General features: G+C 40.4%; 2 protein-coding genes and 1 pseudogene across 3 annotated transcripts in view; 1 reads left to right on the top strand and 2 right to left on the bottom strand.

Moving 5' to 3' along the window:
• LOC149112989 (uncharacterized) overlaps positions 1-13,178 on the top strand; it is a 79,892-nt gene that overhangs the window by 32,831 nt on the left and 33,883 nt on the right. The gene's annotated exons all lie outside the window — the stretch shown is intronic.
• Positions 3,544-4,704, bottom strand: LOC149112992 (uncharacterized; annotated as a pseudogene).
• LOC149112991 (uncharacterized) lies at positions 5,620-6,744 on the bottom strand. Its single transcript, XM_089288607.1, has one exon. The coding sequence runs from the start codon at positions 6,742-6,744 to the stop codon at positions 5,620-5,622; it is 1,125 nt and encodes a 374-aa protein (XP_089144733.1).

The following is a 13,178-nucleotide window of genomic DNA, read 5'->3' as shown; positions in this document are numbered from 1 at the left end:
CAGTGTTAGTTATTTCAAATAAAGGGGATCAGCAATTATGTATTTTCTTGGCCTAACTTCTTTCAAAGCAAAAACAAAATGAAATGTTACCATAGCAACGACTCACCATGCACCATGGTTATGATTACCAATTTTCAACATAAATTACCTCCACCCTGCCCGCCCCCCCCCCCCCCACCCCGAAAAAAAAAAACCCAACAACAATCGAATTCGTTTTAGTATGAAGTCAATGAACTAAGAAAACCAATCCCGTGCTACGACAGAATACCATTTGCGGTGGGAAGGGTGCTCTTAAATCTCTTAAATCACACTATCAGGGGAATGTGACGCAGCATTACTGTCTCTTAGATACACTAGTTTTACATGTTATTTTACTTGAAAATGAGATGGGACTAATTTTTCCCATTTTTAACTCGTAATTTGCCATAGGTAATTTTCGAGTTGTAGTCGGTGGTCAGGTTATTTACTTAAGAACGGTTTCAATGTAACTTAATGATTTGCAAACTAAGATACCAATTTTACCAGCAGTGGCTTGGTGGGTACACACGAAGGGGGTTGTTCAAGCTTAACGTCCCCGCAATATGTCCCCTAATGTGGGCCAACCTTTAAGTATCTCAAAAACTTTCCATAACTACTGAGACTGTAGGATTACTAATCCTTCTTCCCCTTCCCCTGAACGGTCCCCCCCTCAAATGTCACTCCCCCTCCGGGATCTTTAATGTTAACATTAAACTTCCTATCTTTTTTTCAGTCTGGCTTGTAGACTTCTTTCGCTTTGGCCATTTCATAACCGAAAACCAAAGAAATCTAGAGCATAAGAAGTGATCCTCAACTTATACCATGTCAACTTAGGCGTCGTAGAAGTAGGTAGCAATATCAATAAAGTGCATGGAATCGTTTTTAACAAACCTGAAAGGAAGAGGATAATATGCAAATTCAAGCTAAAAATATTTTAAATCCTAAAGCGTAATGATAGTTGAAATTGAAAATGAATTGTGTACTCACAAAAAAACAAAGTGTTTTACTTCTTCAGACAATTCCTAATGGGAATGTTAAGTGCGGACCTAAATATGTCCTCTGTAGACGGCTGGTGTTCGAAACCCGGGGAGGACTCCTATATGAAAAGGTCGGGGATGCTCCTCGTCTCGGGTACAAATCAAGGATTCTGGTCTCACTTAGGGTGTTGATGACGAAACGTCATCATTTTTAGCTGTCAAAGTATCCTTTAGGGTGCACTCGAGGAAATAATAAAAGAAACGCTCTCATTTAATTTCTGTTTTCAGGCTTGATTTCCGCTGATGTCTCGAGTACGTGAGTAGGGTCTACAAGTGCGCGCGGGATCCTTTCTTGAACAGTGGCTAGTAATAGATCCTATTCGTTTCAAGTGGTATGTTTTAGGGGTCTAATGAAGCTCAAGCAACGTCCCTTGGAAGTTAAATTCAAATTTTCCGACGAGCATCCCTTGCCTTTTCATATGGGAGTTCCCCCTCCCTGGGTTTCTTTACGTGAAGGAATGAAGGAGTGAAGGAGTGAAGGAGTGAAGGAGTGAAGGAGTGAAGGAGTGAAGGAGTGAAGGAGTGAAGGAGTGAAGGAGTGAAGGAGTGAAGGAGTGAAGGAGTGAAGGAGTGAAGGAGTGAAGGAGTGAAGGAGTGAAGGAGTGAAGGAGTGAAGGAGCGAAGGAGTGAAGGAGTGAAGGAGCGAAGGAGTGAAGGAGCGAAGGAGTGAAGGAGTGAAGGAGTGAAGGAGTGAAGGAGTGAAGGAGTGAAGGAGTGAAGGAGTGAAGGAGTGAAGGAGTGAAGGAGTGAAGGAGCGAAGGAGCGAAGGAGCGAAGGAGTGAAGGAGTGAAGGAGTGAAGGAGTGAAGGAGTGAAGGAGTGAAGGAGTGAAGGAGTGAAGGAGTGAAGGAGTGAAGGAGTGAAGGAGTGAAGGAGTGAAGGAGTGAAGGAGTGAAGGAGTGAAGGAGTGAAGGAGTGAAGGAGTGAAGGAGTGAAGGAGTGAAGGAGCGAAGGAGCGAAGGAGTGAAGGAGTGAAGGAGTGAAGGAGTGAAGGAGTGAAGGAGTGAAGGAGTGAAGGAGTGAAGGAGTGAAGGAGTGAAGGAGTGAAGGAGTGAAGGAGCGAAGGAGCGAAGGAGTGAAGGAGCGAAGGAGCGAAGGAGTGAAGGAGTGAAGGAGTGAAGGAGTGAAGGAGTGAAGGAGTGAAGGAGTGAAGGAGTGAAGGAGTGAAGGAGTGAAGGAGTGAAGGAGTGAAGGAGTGAAGGAGTGAAGGAGTGAAGGAGTGAAGGAGTGAAGGAGTGAAGGAGTGAAGGAGTGAAGGAGTGAAGGAGTGAAGGAGTGAAGGAGTGAAGGAGTGAAGGAGTGAAGGAGTGAAGGAGTGAAGGAGTGAAGGAGTGAAGGAGTGAAGGAGTGAAGGAGTGAAGGAGTGAAGGAGTGAAGGAGTGAAGGAGTGAAGGAGTGAAGGAGTGAAGGAGTGAAGGAGTGAAGGAGTGAAGGAGTGAAGGAGTGAAGGAGCGAAGGAGCGAAGGAGCGAAGGAGCGAAGGAGCGAAGGAGTGAAGGAGTGAAGGAGTGAAGGAGTGAAGGAGTGAAGGAGCGAAGGAGCGAAGGAGCGAAGGAGCGAAGGAGCGAAGGAGCGAAGGAGCGAAGGAGCGAAGGAGCGAAGGAGCGAAGGAGTGAAGGAGTGAAGGAGTGAAGGAGTGAAGGAGTGAAGGAGTGAAGGAGTGAAGGAGTGAAGGAGTGAAGGAGTGAAGGAGTGAAGGAGTGAAGGAGTGAAGGAGTGAAGGAGTGAAGGAGTGAAGGAGTGAAGGAGTGAAGGAGCGAAGGAGCGAAGGAGTGAAGGAGCGAAGGAGTGAAGGAGTGAAGGAGTGAAGGAGTGAAGGAGTGAAGGAGTGAAGGAGTGAAGGAGTGAAGGAGTGAAGGAGTGAAGGAGTGAAGGAGTGAAGGAGTGAAGGAGTGAAGGAGTGAAGGAGTGAAGGAGTGAAGGAGTGAAGGAGTGAAGGAGTGAAGGAGTGAAGGAGTGAAGGAGTGAAGGAGTGAAGGAGTGAAGGAGTGAAGGAGTGAAGGAGTGAAGGAGTGAAGGAGTGAAGGAGTGAAGGAGTGAAGGAGTGAAGGAGTGAAGGAGTGAAGGAGTGAAGGAGCGAAGGAGCGAAGGAGCGAAGGAGCGAAGGAGCGAAGGAGCGAAGGAGCGAAGGAGTGAAGGAGTGAAGGAGTGAAGGAGTGAAGGAGTGAAGGAGTGAAGGAGCGAAGGAGCGAAGGAGCGAAGGAGTGAAGGAGTGAAGGAGTGAAGGAGTGAAGGAGTGAAGGAGTGAAGGAGTGAAGGAGTGAAGGAGTGAAGGAGTGAAGGAGTGAAGGAGTGAAGGAGTGAAGGAGTGAAGGAGTGAAGGAGTGAAGGAGTGAAGGAGTGAAGGAGTGAAGGAGTGAAGGAGTGAAGGAGTGAAGGAGTGAAGGAGTGAAGGAGCGAAGGAGCGAAGGAGCGAAGGAGTGAAGGAGTGAAGGAGTGAAGGAGTGAAGGAGTGAAGGAGTGAAGGAGTGAAGGAGTGAAGGAGTATAGTATAGTATAGTATATCTTTATTGCGCCTTACTCTCCAAAGGGAGGTATTGGTCTGTTTACAATAAAGGTTTAACATTAACTAGTGCAATAAGAATTAACATTCACTTGATTCTTTTATAATTCAAATAAAATTAAATAAAAATTATAATGCTCATTTCGTTTGTAAGTTGAGAATCTCCTTTCTTCTTTTAAACATTAAGCTGATATATTTACCTATTATTTTTGATGTAACTCTATTGTCAGCTCTAAGTAAGTACTTAGTTCTCTCGTTATCGCTCAGATTTACGTAAAGTGCATCTTTGTTTGAAATGTGAGAATGGAGCTCAACTCTTATGGTAGCGTACCCCTGGCAATACATCAAGAAATGCTGTTCGTGTTCTACGCAATTTTCTTTGCATACTAAGCATGTTCTTTCCTCTACTGGGATTTATGCTCCTATATTTCCATATTTTCCAGTTTGTATTCGTAATGCGTGACATCCTCACCTAAGCCTTGTCAGGCTAATTCTGTGTGCTGAGTTTGTAACCGTTTTCAGGTAATTTTCAAATTGATAACTCTTTTTAACTTCCTTGTGCGTAAATTTTCCCCTTGAAGTTGTTGATGAACTGTTCTTAGTCTCAAGCCAGTTTTGTGAATACTGATTTCTAAGATTTTTGTTTATTTTTAATCGACCGTTCTTGATGTGTTGCCGTGTTACTGGTTCTGTTGATTCTGTTACTTGATACCCCCTAGTGATCTCTTCATTAATTGTAACATCAAAGAAAGGTGTAGAAGTTGTTGCATATTGAAATGCTTCACGTAACAAAACGTTGCTATAAGAATGCTTCAATCTTTGCCAATAGCTAAAGATTGAGGCTTTTATATCAATGGGGTACCTCCCAAGCTCTGCCCTGCAGGCAATATTTTCTGTATATCATGGGATGTTTAGTGTTTGTTTACAGAACTTAATGTGGACTTGTTCAATTGTGCTTTTATCAAAATGCGTTCTGTATGACAATAGTTCTGGTCCCCAAATTTCACATGCATAAAGTAACACGGGTTTAACAAGGGCATCGAAAAGTTTGTTCTTAATCGCAATAGTTGCTGAATCTGAGTTAGAAAAGGATCTTTTTATTATCGAGAGAACTTTTGTGGCTTTTTTGCTGAGAATTTCTCTTGCATAGGTGTAGCGACCGGATGAAGTCATTTCTACACCTAAATATGTTTATTTATCGACAATTTGTAAAGTTTCATTATTGTATTTGAAATTTGTATTGTTTTTGTTTTGCCCGTTACCACTGAATATGATTATGTTCGACTTTTTAGTGTTGACTTTGAACTTCCATTGCTGAGCGTGTTGATGAATTACATTGAGCGATTGTTGCAGCCCTTCCGGAGAAGGACTGATTACTAATAAATCATCTGCATACATTAGGCAGTTTATAGAGCGACTCCCTAACATCACACCTGGAGATTTGTTCTGTTTAAAATATTGCGGTAGATTATTCATAAATAACGAAAATAAAACTGGACTTAGGCCATCACCTTGTCTTATCCCTTTTCTACATGAAAAAAGTTCGGTAAGCGTGTATTGATTAATTTTAACACAACTCCTAATTGACGAATACATGGACTTAATAACATTCAAGAATTTTCCTTGAATTCCATATTTGTGTAATTTATGAATCATACCGGATTGCCATACGCCATCGAAGGCTTTCTCGTAGTCAATGAAACCAACATACAGTTTCTTGTGATGTTTGGTGTATTTATGGAGTAATTGCTGGAAAATGAACAAACTATCCGTGGTTCTAGAGTTTGGTCTAAATCCAAATTGTTCTGGATTTAGCATATTATGTTGCTCGACGAACTTATTCAATTTGTTTTGCAAAATTGATGTGAATAGTTTCCCTAAGCAGCTGGTTAAAGTAATTCCTCTATAATTGGCTGAAGATTTCTTATCGCCTTTTTGTTTGTATATTGGTTTTATAACACCAATGTTCCATTCAGCTGGGAAGGTGCCGTTTTCAATGATGTCGTTGAATATTCTTTCTAGAGAAGGCATGAGATAATACCGCCCATGTTTGATCATTGCATTCAGGATGGTGTCCGTACCAGATGCCTTTTTATTTTTGAGTTTAGATATTTGATCACGAATTTCTTTTGCAGTGATAGGCGCGTAGTTGTTGTTTGGTCAGGATTGTTTGGAAATATGACGTTTGCGTTCGTTTCTTGAGATTCGTCATATAAAAGGTTTTGAAAATGTTTTATCCAGTCTTCTGACGAAATATCGCAACTTTCTTCGACCGTCTCATTTTTACGAATTTTGCTTATTAGTTTCCAGAATTCGCCGCTTCGGTTGGAATTCAAGTTGTTTATTTCATTTAAAAGTTGATTTTTATATGTTTTGTACATCTTTTTTACTAGCGTTTTGCATTTCTTTTTGAGGGTAAAGTATCCTTGTCGCAGTGATCGAGGAGCTGTGGGATTTATTTCCTTCGCCAGTTTCTGCAGCTTTTTCTTTAGTTGTCTGCAAGTATTATCGTACCATGGTTTGTGTTTCTTCGTACATTTTCGCGTTTTACGTGATGTCTCCAGGCTTAGTTTTGCAACTGATTTTAGTATTTGATTGAACTGTGAAATCTCATCATCTATTGAGCTGTGGTGTGCTGCATTAAAGGATTGAAGCCTGTCTTGAATATCAATACTCGATAATGCACTTATGAATTTATCTTTGCATTCTGACTTGCAAAGAAACTTGGTGAAGCTGTTTTGTGGAAACGCCCCCTTTCTTCGAGTATTTTTTGAGGCATTGTAGTTCATGATATCACGATTACTGGAGGCTAATTTGAGAACGATTGGACAGTGATCAGAATAAGGCGTCAAATGCTGTATTTGAAATCCTAGCACTGTGTTTTGAAGATCTTCAATGACTATTCCGTAATCAACAGTGCTTGCTCCATTGGATTGATATGATGTTAGCTTGCCGTCTACACCACCTGTAGCTCTACCGTTCAATATTCTGAATTTGTTTCCTATACATAATCGTAATACTTCGCCTCCTAGTTTGTTAACGGTATAATCTCCGTTGTCTCGTTTTGGCCAATTTTTATCGAGATTATATGCGTCATCATCTGGCAGATTGATTTGATATTTAATTTTGTATTTGAAATGGTTTGATTGGTTGGTTTTAGCCTGGTTTTGAGTCTTTGAATATTCCATGAAATTATATTGAAAACATTATTTTGATTTAACCATGAAGAGTTCATTTGAAAGAAAGAAAAAATATATATGTATTTATACGATCAACAAAACCCGGAAAAAATAAATGTAAGCTTTAATAATACTAATAAGGAAATATAGTACTTACTGATTATCGGGGAAATATAAAACTAAATGTGTCTCACAAAAGTGTCTCAGTGTCATGATAACGCTTACAGCTGCTTGACGTTTGCCAAGGCTTGTCAGCAGTAAGTTGATTAACTGTTGCGCTGGACCTGCGTGAAGGAAGTGAAGTGAAGGAGCGAAGGAGCGAAGGAGCGATGTAGTGAAATCGCTTCACTACTACAACTAAACTTATTATCTCTAGGGGACAGAAGTTTTTGTTTGATGTATTGTTTATATATATAGATATATAGATATACATACATATATATATATATATATATATATATATATATATATATATATATATGTCTGGATTTATGAAAACGGTGTTAAAGACTGAATCAGGTGTTTTTTGATTTTTTTTTTTTTTTTTCACTTCTTTGTTTTTGTTTTCTGCTTTCGCTATGACAGCAGCTTGTAAATCTTACCTAGCATGAAATGTAGGAACTCCTTGCCGCATGTTTCATTTATTTAGGTATTTTTTTCATTATTTATCGACCCTCCCCCCCCCCCCCCTTTTTCAATTTGCGTTAAGTTTAGCCCAGGCTACACTCGTCTGAATTCAGTTCGCGCGGTGACTCTGACAAGGAGCGACCGATTAGCGTTCTGTACTTACTGTCTAAAGGAAGTCTGCCCGAGGACATCATTAAGTCCAATGAAGGCCCAAGTCTAACGATTTGCTAGTAAGCGTCGTCCATTATCGTACCTGAGGCGGGCCTGAGGACATGTGTAAACTGTACGGGTCACATTTAGTCCCGTAACAGAAGGCCGTTTGCCCTGTGGCGATAATGTTGTGCTTGCTTTAGACAGCAAAAATCTTTCGCCACATCAATTTAGGGCTTAGACGTGCAATGGACTGGACATTTCTAGCTGCTGTTGGCGTCATTTGCTTTGAACTTTGATGTAGCTAAAGACTTAGAAAAACAATCTGTTGAAATCTGGATGTGCCATTCCGCGCTCGACAAAATTGAAGTACATCCGGGACATTGCTATTTGCGAGCAAAACATGGCCACGAGGAGAGAGAAGAACATGAGTTCAAGCGCTGATCGTGAGTAGAATTTCCTTGTTTTATCAATTTTAGGCGTTCTCGGCTTAGCTAAGTATCAGAACTGTCTGTGATTCGCTAGCGCGGAAGAAATTTATTTGCGTGGCTTCCGGGCGATAATTGACGTAACGACAACATGTTGAGTGTTCGCTTACTGCTAACTATGGCCTAGTTTGTCTGAAGTTCAATCGATTCTCGATGTAGGAAGCTCTTGTTCAGTCCATTTAGGACGATGCAGGCCTTTAGAAAGCGATAGATTAGCTCTCCGCCGCGGTTTTGATATCTGTACGTTCGTGTTGATTTAGACTCCAATTTCATGTTAAAAGCACTCTTAATTAAATTGTACAATTCATGATTCAACGAAAAGACGGTGAATTTAGTCTTCCTGGCTTCAAAAGGCATACAGGAGAGTTATTTGCTGTTATTTGAGCTACGATAAGCCTCGTGGAAAGCTAGCTCTAGGACAGAATTGTAGCAAGTTAGATTATCAGTGACAAGTCAAATTCTATGGCTATGTTTTTGCGAATCCGGTCAGATATTGAAATGAAATGTCACGTAACGGCTACTTTTTGGCTGAAATATAGAGGTAAATAACCGATTCCACTGCTTACCATGCTCTTGTTAGCGTGACTGGCTAATTTAACCCACAGTAAAGACATAGTGAGGTCATTCAGGTGAAATCGCAGAGGTTAAGCCTGTCTAAATTAGTGCCGCGGCGAACCAAATGATCAATTTAAGCTCTAATTTAGTTTTGTTTGGCTCGTTCGACTCATTTTGCAGCGACTTTAAAGGCTTGTATAGGCATGGTATGGACTCTATTAAGAGTACACGAGGTAGATAGCACTCTCGGTGCGACATGGCCATATTTATGTACATTTTCTAACCGTTTTTTCAAAAACATGCCCGCTATTTTGGTGCAAAGTCTTTAACACGGTTTTCATAAATTCAGACATATATATACAGTCATCAACGGGTATTTTAATATAGACATAACCTGTATCAAAATTTATTCACGTTTTGTGGGATACCCCTTGAGGTGTAGGAGTGAAGAAGAATTATGCTAGGACTTATTTAATAGGATTGTGTTCACATGTGGAATGTGTTGCCACTCTCAGTTTGTCTAGACTGTTCAAAGCCTCTCTTTTTACGCACGCGAAAGAAAAAGCGAGAGAAGCGAGCGCGAAGCACGCGGGGTTGGGGCGTGGGGTGTGTGAGCGAAGCCCCTACACAGTAAAGTCCTCCGTGTTTCGCTGGCGTCCAATTCTCTGGCTGTTCTGTTCGCGCGTTCAGCGATCGAATAGAGATACGAGAAAATAGAGGGCTATGAACAGTCTAAGTTCGTCAGGCTTCAAGTATTTCTAGTGTTAAAAAGTCAGGAAGGGACTACTTAACTTCAAGAAGTGTTTGATTTAGCTGTTAAGCATGCTTTTATTTTATCAGGTGGTCTGCCTTGCATGGGGATTAACATCTCTTTTGCTGACCATCATTATGGGTCATTTTTGGATTGTATAGTATTTCATCTAGTTTTTGTGTAATCACTGGCCACTAAATTGAAATAATAACTAAAAAAATAAAAAGAACTAGTGAAGTTGATGGCAAACTGAACTTGTGCTTTTAGTGAATAATAATAATAATAATAATAATAATAATAATAAGCCTCAGCATGCCCTCTATTAGCAATGTAAAAGTGAAAATAAACACTCGCTGTCACAATCAGAAGCTTAAGCTTTCATCACTGGCTACTGTCTTATCGCTATGGAGTATTTTTACATGACATTACGGTAGCCATGTTGGTATTAGGCTTTTTGTACATTATGCCTATATTTCCCCACTAAAATGCTCCACCTTACTGCTCCATTTTTGCAGCTAAAATGCTCGGTCTCCCCTCCCCCGAAAAGTCACTAAAATGCTCGGTTAATGCTCGTAAATAGGGTTTTTTAAATTTTCATGATTTTAACGTTTTAACACACTTAACAGCTGAGGTTGCTTAAAAAACGTATACGTAATATAACTCAACGCACATAAGAGATCTTCTTCTACTCAACTTGCCCCCAAACAAACGTTGTGTTTTGTCACTCGTGTATGTGGGCAGCTCGCTATAATGATTCATAAAGAAATGCTTTAAACATTCTCCCATTTGGTTTGGATCAAAAAGGAGGGTACCGCCAGTGCCGGGAACAAGGCGATTCCATATAAACAAGTCTTTAATCGATAATTTTCTTATAAAAAGGGCCAATATAATACGTTTACTTTCACATTCTGCGTGATCATGATGTCCTTCTTGTAATTGCCAGTATGTTACAGATCATTTTCACTTGACGTCGAAAAATTCGAAATTTGAAACTGTGGATCTTGCAACACTGTTCTTTTAGCATATTAATGACATCGACGTCAATAATTGCTTAGCATATTTTTATGTGGACCACGGTGGTTTAATTTGGAGAAAATTTAAGAAGTTCTTGCTGAATGTGTTCTTAAACACTGCAAAAATCTTTCAACTCTTTAAAAACTCTTTTTACCCACGATAATAGATGTAAATATTAATACAACCCCCTTCCGAAAGGAAGATTCATAATATTTAGAGCATAGTCTGTAAATATTATCTTTCACTGCCACATCAGTGCTACCATAGAAGTGCACCAATATCGCGGGCACATTAATTTTTCCACATATTATCCCAAACACTGGGTTCTAAAGGACTTGGGGGACATTGTTTAGTTAAAATTGAAGTAACTTTCTTGTTGTCACCTTAACTCCTATGATCTATGAGCTTGTTAATGTTTTCCTTGTAAGCCGATACGATCTTGTTATTTTGATGAAAATGAAGAAGAACTCTTTCGTGATGTAGCCAAAGAGGCATTTGTGACGTCATTGAATACAATATGGCGGAACGGGAGACCCTCACCCCATATGAAAAACCCACGTATAAGATTAACGTCTTTGTCAATAGCGCACTTTTCAATTGAGCTTCGTAAAACAAAAACCAAAGTAATCACTCTGGCCAATCACACAAGAGGCAGATAATTCAGTAAACCAATCAAAAACTCAAGGAAATACTTGCAGCCGACGTCAAGCACGGGAAAATAAGTGTGCAGGGGAGTAGCGATTGGTTCTGGTTTTACCTCGATTGGATGACAGAGTGGCGCGAGTTTTCTTCAGCCAACCACTTAACGTGGCAATACAAAACGAATGCAAGCGCGAATAGGTCATTTCTGAGTTGCCTTTCGCCTCTGTTTCAAAACGAGTCCTCGTCCAAAACTTTTCTTATGAAAATGAGTTTGATTTGCATGAAAATGAACTTATCGATGAAAAGCATTTTCATATGAATGGTTTCGCACCAAGACTCGTTTTGACGCAGAGAAAAAGGACATCTCGGAAATGGCTTGTTACTTTCGACGATACAATGAAAACCGCGCTATAGCTTCCTCCTGGGTTTGAACTATTGATTTCCATAAACTTAACGCTAATCTCAACGATAAATGATTATTGAAACTGTATTGTACATCACTCCTGTTGGCAAAGACTTAATCTAAATTATGTATTTTCTCCTTTTCAACGAAGTTTATGTGTTCAAAGGAAGAAAAAATTTGGGAAGCCATGAGGGAATACTGCTTTTCAGATGAAACCGAAGCTGAATATTCAAGAAGTCTATCCAAGAAGAGTTAACCCGAGGAGGGCATGGGCACCAATGGCGTATTCTGACGAGAGAAAAACTCATTAATAATTGCTTCCTAAGTTCTGTTGTTACTTTTTTAACGGGCTTGAACGTCCAAGCGTGCTGTAATTAAACTTGTTAGCCGAAATGAAGACCTCGAGCTTATTTGTAAGCAGAGACATTATTGAAACAAGGCAATAAAGTGTAGTGAGCGGCTTTCTTTTCTTTGCCCAACGATAGTCAACTTCCAATTATCTACCAAACTGATTGAAAACCCTAATTGACCTCAATTCCAAAGTTTGGTTTCTATTTGCTCCGTCGTAGCTTCCAGGGACTTTAGTCTCTTGCTTTTCTTTGATTGGTGCTGACAACTGACGTAACATAACTGTTGTTGTTGTGTTTAAGGATGTAGTCATTGTTTGGTTCGGTTAATAAGCCAGTTACGGACCTCGTTCGGCACTCCTTTTGTTACTGAGACCTTTACGCGTCCCCTTATATCTAACAGACGCGAGCCCCAGACCCATTACAGGTCATTACTTAAGGTTACTGTAGACCTTCAAAGGCCTATTTTGTCCAAAATTATTATTTTTTACACCAAATTCAAGACTTTTACTTTATCTGAATTTTCCCAAAAACTTATTTCAAAAACTTAAAACGCGAACGAGTTATCCACAAAAACGTAAATTCTTAAAACGAGCCAATGAACTGCAAACTGTGATAAGCCAATTAAAATGTGTCAGCCTTTGAGTGGAGCAGTAACAATTTTGGCGGCAACTGATCTCATCCACGGAGTCGAATTTCGCTTTTTTTGTTTACTTCTTGCAATTTCTCGCAGAGAAATCTCTGCTTTTGTTGATTGTTTTCTTCTTTTAAATTATAGACTAGACGCTTCGCATTTCTTCATATAAACGCAAGCGCAAATCGCAAACGAATGTTTCGTCCATGCCCTGCTCTAGCTTCTTCTGGCACAAAAGTTGACTGCCCCTGAATTGCCGACGAATTTAATCAGCTGACATCTGACAAGGCAGCTTCTCCAAACGCTCCTTTCCCGTTCTTTACAGAGTGTTTTTCCATATGCTACTAAGACAGACAGGCCGATGAATTGCGCGTTTAGTCTTTTTTCGTAAATGTGTAAATATCCGCACTCGACTCGGCTCGCCGAGTAGGCGTGTTCAAGGCTATTCCGCTAGCATTCCTCTTTTTTCTCTTTTCCTTCTTTACCATTTATCTGCTTATTCGGCTTAGATGCTGAATGTTTCATGGCAGACGATGTAAGATATAAAGATATACTGTAAATATAAACATTGCACATTCATTCCCGGGGAGCGTTACTGTAACCCGCCTGGGAGTTCAAAGCTGCGTTTCATTGGTTGGCGGCATGGCCACGTAAACAACCGTTTCAGTAAGTACGTAAGTAGGTAAGTAAGCAAGCAAGCAAGCAAGCAAGCAAGCAAGGAAGGAAGGAAGGAAGGAAGTACAACTCGGTTAGGGATCGATTTAGCGCAGCGGCGACCTCGTCTACGCTCCTCCCTATGCAGTGGATGGTCGTACCATCAGCATACATATGG

Source organism: Orbicella faveolata, unplaced genomic scaffold (genome assembly GCF_042242905.1).
Source record: "Orbicella faveolata isolate gen_17 unplaced genomic scaffold, um_ofav_v1 contig_17, whole genome shotgun sequence".
In the NCBI taxonomy this organism is placed as follows: Eukaryota; Metazoa; Cnidaria; class Anthozoa; order Scleractinia; family Merulinidae; genus Orbicella; species Orbicella faveolata.
This window is presented reverse-complemented; position numbering and strand designations above follow the sequence as displayed.

What these genes read in the sequence shown, in the direction of transcription:
- LOC149112991 (XM_089288607.1), bottom strand. Translation starts at nt 6,744, where the DNA reads ATGGAATATTCAAAGACTCAAAACCAGGCTAAAACCAACCAATCAAAC.